General features: G+C 40.4%; 1 protein-coding gene across 1 annotated transcript in view; it reads right to left on the bottom strand.

Annotated features, from left to right (window-relative positions):
• Positions 1–247: 247 nt before the first annotated feature.
• Positions 248–6141, bottom strand: part of Ublcp1 (ubiquitin like domain containing CTD phosphatase 1) — a 15756-nt gene continuing 9862 nt past the window's right edge. Inside the window, exons 9-11 of the mRNA XM_028777661.1 lie at positions 4552–4668; positions 2726–2853; positions 248–1364 (exon numbers count right to left, since the gene is read on the bottom strand). Coding sequence (XP_028633494.1) covers positions 1337–1364; positions 2726–2853; positions 4552–4668 — 273 coding nt within the window. The 3' untranslated portion in view covers positions 248–1336. The remainder of the gene's footprint in view (positions 1365–2725; positions 2854–4551; positions 4669–6141) is intronic.

Below are 6141 nucleotides of genomic sequence, written 5' to 3'. Positions count from 1 at the left end.
GTTTAAGAAACATTTTAATAAATTATTTTCATTAAATAAGCATGTTATCTAGCTGCTAAAACCACTTTGAATGTATAATGATATACACAAATCAGCACACATACTTGACTGAGATCATAGTTGCAGGTGGCCTGCAGCTCTGATTCTTTCTACCTCTGCATTTAATTTTCAGAGGTCCTTGTCTGAACATGTTTGGCAAATTGACGACGAGATAAAATATTTGAGACATTATAAAACAGATAACCAATGTTTTAAGAAAAGATATTTATTATTTACACCACTGAAATAGTCCCATAAGAACAATGTACACCATGTTCATTTAAAAGGAGCAATTCCCTTCAATACAAGAACTGTATAAAGCAATACTGTCAACATAAAACAGTCACATTACATATTTGCAGGCTTAAGCATTGCAAGTAACAGGTATTTTTAATCTTATGGCTAGATGTTTGCTGCAATGGTGTTAGCAGTTACAGTGACACCTAACTGGAGTAGGCAGAAATGCTATCCATGCTTCTGAGAGTGGAGTTGGTGACGGTGCCTTTTTACTACTGTGGTAAGCTGTGCTCATGACTAGTTTTAGGCAGAAGTGCTTCTACTTAGCCACCAAAAGGAAACATATTCTTGTCCTGCAGTGCTATTTCAGTCTGCTTGTTACCCTATCATCGAGGGCACAGCCTTATCATGCAAATATCCTTCATTCTTAAAGAACACCTGACACAACTCCAGCGTCAAGATCTTCCTGGTAGACTGCAGTAAGAGAAACTCTGACTGGGAAGGACAACTCTTGGGAGTTTTCAGCATAACAAACCAGGTCAGTACTTAAAGGCTGGTCTGGGTTTTTTGGTTTTGCTTTTGGTTTTAAGGGGGTTAAGTACTAGCTAGTTTGAAGAGAGATTTGGTCTCAGACTCAGGCAGCTGATTATACAAGGAGACAAAAGCATAAAAGCATAAGACAAAACTCATTTCCAAGGTCACAAGATGACACTCATAGATATATTTTTCTCCATTTTTCATTTTCCTTTCTTTTTTGCATTTTTAAGAGATTGGGAGACACTTCAATAATTAATGCCAGAGAACATTACTTCAAGAGTAAACTAACACAGAGGGAAGAGAACTTTTTGGGTTTTTTGGGGGGGTTTTTTTGTTTGTTTTGTTTTTTTAGCACTTTGTTATGATCTTCAAAAAATACAAAATTAAATGTACAAAGCACTGGAAGACCACAGCTAGGCAGTCTGGCATCTGCTTCAGTGTCCAGCACAATCATGGTAATGCCTAGCAAGGAAACAGAGGTCCACGGAGCTCAAGGGTCTTCAACTCTGAGTGTAACTGGTAACTACTGTCCTTGCTTCTTGGACAGATACCTGCAGGAAATGAGATAAACTCGTCAGCGTGGAATCAGACTAAGCTCAGGAAAGCAATCTACCTCTCCTGTCAGAGGACCTATTTCAGTGTGGACCTTTCAAGATGAGTACAGTTAGTAATTACTCGAAAGTGTTGAGTGCTGTGTTCCTCATATTTCTAAGGGCACAACAGTTAAGCGAGTCACCAAATCAGGCTGCTCAGATTCACAATTAGCCTTTAGAGGTTGTAAGCGTCAAACACCATATCACACTGCCTACTTCCCAACGTTAAATAGAATTGTGATTTCTAATCAACTCAGACTTCATCTAAAGATCTTATTTTTTTCCTGCATATAGTGAAATACAAGATACTAAAGGGGAGGCATATATGCATGCACACACCCCACACGTAAAATATATTAACAAAATAATTGAACAATAAAAGGACTCTAGTCAAAAACATAGAGAAGGTCGTAGCTCAGATGTGCAGTGGCTGTACAGCATGCATATGGCTAAACTCAATGGCCAGCACTACAGAAAGAAATGACTATACTATTCTTTACTACTGTTTCCTCATATTATTTAATAGGATCCACTACTAAGTTGAAATTTCTCACACTTAAGAAATTACCATCATTAGCAGTGTGGAGACAGAACCAGGAAATAGACGAGTTTCGTGGTGAAAGCTGCCCTGTGTGTGACAGGTGCCGAGTATCACTTACCTGCATGACTGTTAAACTACTCCACCTTCCTAATGATCATACGACACAACTAAGAAGCTCTTTGTCAAAGTAATGTAAAAAGCCAAAAGTAGGAGGAAGCAAAGTGCCCCCTGGCAGCTTCTCCTGGAGCTTACACTGGTACCAAACTAACATAAGGTCTGATTTCAAAGCATAACCCTCCCATGTCTCCAGGTTTCCCTAGCTTCGTCATTTTGATGTAGACTGTAATTTATCTTGGACTTTTCCATGGCTATGCGTAAAAAAAGAGACCAGAAGACTCTACACCAATATGGCAATCATCTGGGAGGCTGAGGTAGGAGGATCACAAATTTGAAGCCAACATAGGTCACACAGAGACCTTGCCTTAAAGAATCATGGTGGGAGGAGCAAGGAATTCAGAGAGTAACCTGATTACTGTCCCAAAGAGACTTTCCAGCTTCTCAAGTTCCTACTACTGGAATATTAAAGACCTAAGGAATGTGGGTTTATGAACAAGTTAGAGGTTAAAAGAAATACCTTTGAGGGGACTCCAGTAGATTGAAAAAAAAAATAGTTTCAGACTTTCCCCACCTTATACAAAAAATTAAGAGCCCAGTTTAGGATTGTCAGTGTGTTTTCACTCATTGGTATCAAGAGTAAAGTGACACAGTTAGCATCTACCTTTCCCAGTACTTGTGATTCAGCTCCAGGAAGTCATCAAGCTTGGCTATCTCCTTGAGGTACTGAGTGAGCTTCACCAGTTCCTTGTCTTTATCACGGTTTAGGTGAGCTTTCATGAAAGGCCTTATCTGTCAGAAAATGAACAAACCTTATCACACTTCATCTTGTAGAAGAATGTTAACAAAAATCTGTGCTACTCCGCAGTTTCAGTCAGTTACTGAGGCTAACATACCAGTGCAAATGACTTTCATACCACCTATGTTTCTAATATGTCGTGGGTATTATTTAAGCTCTTCTACCTACCTATTCTACCTCAGCCTAACTGACAGCACGGCCTCTCCCAGCCCAGGGTCTACGCAGCCACTCCTCTGTAGCAGTGCTGCTCATGCTTGGGTTTCCTTCTGTCATCTGAGTGCTCTCCAGTGATTTCACTGCCACTGTCTACTGTGTACAGAGCCAGAAGTACGAGCTTGGCCTGAGCACAGCAGGGTTATCTTTCTCGAAGCACTCCCTCAGGAGCTCTCTATCCTTGTCTCTATTTGCTGTGTGTGCCTGTGCACGCCATGTGTGCACGCAGAGGACACTTGCAGGCATCAGCTCTCTTGTTCCAACATTGTGGGTCCTGGGGAGGGAACTGCCATCATGTAGGCCCCATTATGCACTTCTATAAGCTGAGATTATTATACATTCATATCAGTTTTCCGCCACATTTTGCCATTTATTTATAAAGACCAGTTTCCATAAAAAGGGTATCAGTTATGTTCTTCCAAATTATAAGGTTGACGTATTTTATAATATTAAAAAAGCATTACTTCAAACTATAAAACTATAAAAGTCAGGAAAACAAACAGAATTGAGAGGCTCAATCTTGACTGTAATTATGAGTTATTTAATTGAACATACTTCTGAATGATTTCCCTAATACATTTCTTTTCTTAAGATCAGTTTAGATATGATTATACAACTCAATATAGCCTTTCATATTTTACATTTACTTCTAAAATAAAACGTTTGAGGTTTGCTTCAGCGTATGAGAAGACAAGAGAGAGCATAGACTGAGCACACTTGCTTCTCGTCCGAGCCGACAGGCTACATCTGCAGGGCTGAACTGCAGGCCTTGCATCACCACTCCTGACACACTCACTACACACTAACACTAACTCAATAATTTATAAAGGCTGAAGGACTTACTTTGTACACGTTCCCACCCCTTGTCTGTGCTCACAACCTAGCTGGCTAAGTAGTTCAGAACAGAGAAAACCCAGCTTAGCACCAGGATTCCCGCTTCCCATGCAGACATTCCCCCCCCCCCTCCCTGCTGTCACAGAGCAACTGTGTTACACATGCAGCTACAGTAGCAGCATCAGACACATCTGAGCTCCAGCGTTCTCCACTGCAGGGAGAATGTCTCCAGTAACTTGTGCTAAGATTATCACTGACCCAGGAACCAAGTCACACAGAAGTTGTCCAAATTCTGTCAAATACCCATTACATACATGATTTTGAGCAAGTCTTGACTTTTCATCCTAGAATGAAAATCACAGAATATACTCTATATACACCTAAGCCTGATGGTAGAGCTTGCTGCACCCAGGCCACAAAACCACATGTTCCTGTATTAAATACTATAGGCAATTGTAGCACAGTGATTAAGTATCTAGACAAAGACATACAAGTCAAAACACTAGGCAACAAAAAATTTTCCACTCTATTATCTTACAAGACCAATAAAAATACTCATCCATTATTAACTGAATAATCATCTAAAAATTCAGGACATGCCACAGCTCAGGTTACATGAGCTTAAACAAGTAAAACTTCCTTACCTTGAGTCCATTTTGTGGATTCATTAGAAAATTTCTTCCTATGTCATCAAACATAATGGTGTTTTTTTTGCTGTAGAATTCAGAAAACTTTCCCCAAATGACACCAAGAGGCTTCACCTTAAAATAAAGGTTTATATTGAACTTAGTATGTATTAACAGTTTACCCCCTCCTAAATGGAAAGCAAGCTCCTTCAGGCCTGTGGGCCTGCACTAGCTAATCACCAGGCATCATGGGAGCCTCAAATGGTCACCATTTGGTACATGTCCAACTCACCTAACCCAACCATAACATTTTACATGATTTTCATATGAAGATTCTGGGCAAAAAGAGAAGTACTTCCCTGGACTAATCAATAGCCGCCTCTCTCAAGACCTTTCACTAGGAACATCTTAGTGAGGAAAACTACACAGGTTCTGGGGTTAATAATTTCAGCATCTAATGCAATAAACCCATTACTTTGGCCTGTGGTATCTCTTCAGTTCTGTCGCTCCAGTCTCATTCTACAGCCCAGGCTGTCCTTGAACTCATATCCCTCCTGAGTACTAGAACACAAGTGGTTACCACTGGACCCAGCTAAATCTTGTCTTTAAATCACTGACACCGGTGCCTGCTTTCCAGGACATTTGATCCATGAACTTCAAAAGCACCTGAATTTTAATTCCTGGTTTTATTTCAGGGCTAGAAAGGTTTCTATACAGACATACCTGCCAATATTCACACAGTTTCTGAAAGTTTAACACAACAAGAAGTGACAACAATGTTTCTCTATAAAAGAGTCACCAGCTCTGCATGAGATTTCCTAAGACAGTAGCTCTCAATCTTCCTCATGTTATGACCCTTTAATACAGTTCCTCATGTTGTGGTGACCCCTGACCATACAACTATTTTCACTGCTACTTCATAACTGTAATTTTGTTGTTACATGCTGTACTATACATATCTGTGTTTTCTGATGGTCTTAGGTGACCTCTGTGAAAAGGTCTCTCAACTCTCAAAGGGATCTCAACCCCCAGGTTGAGCACTGCAGTCCTAGGAAGACGAGTTCACTAACTAGAAACCTGACTTTACTTTGAAGAATTCAAATGAATAAAACATTGAGAAATGTCTTAAAGACATTTTAAAAAGCAGATTCTTAGTGGCAGGAATTGCACTCGGTGATGTGAGGACTGTACAACAAGGAAAGAAACGCTGTCCCTGCGACTTGGTTCCTCCTTGGCCTAACATGACTTTTTCTTCCCAATGAATCACTATTTTAATTTTGCTAATCATTTTTTTCACCTAAATCATTTTCTATTTGTTTATTCTTGAAACAAAACTGCCTAATTCCTGAGACAAGACTATAGGAACACAGTAAGCTAGGATCTAGGGGTTTACAGGGAACTTATCTCAGGATGTTCCATGACAAAACTGTTCAAAGAGCCAGACAGTGGTGGCACACACCTTTAATCCCAGCACTTGGGAGGCAGAGGCAGGTGGATTTCTGAGTTCGAGGCCAGCCTGGTTCCAGGACAGCCAGGGCTACACAGAGAAACCCTGTCTCGAAAAACAAAAACAAAAGAGAGCAGGGGCGAGGGGGTGAGGGGGGGGGG

This window comes from Grammomys surdaster, unplaced genomic scaffold (genome assembly GCF_004785775.1).
Source record: "Grammomys surdaster isolate TR1022 unplaced genomic scaffold, NIH_TR_1.0 313, whole genome shotgun sequence".
NCBI lineage: Eukaryota > Metazoa > Chordata > Mammalia > Rodentia > Muridae > Grammomys > Grammomys surdaster.
The sequence above is the reverse complement of the archived record's forward strand: the minus strand, read 5'-3'. Positions and strand labels throughout refer to the sequence as shown.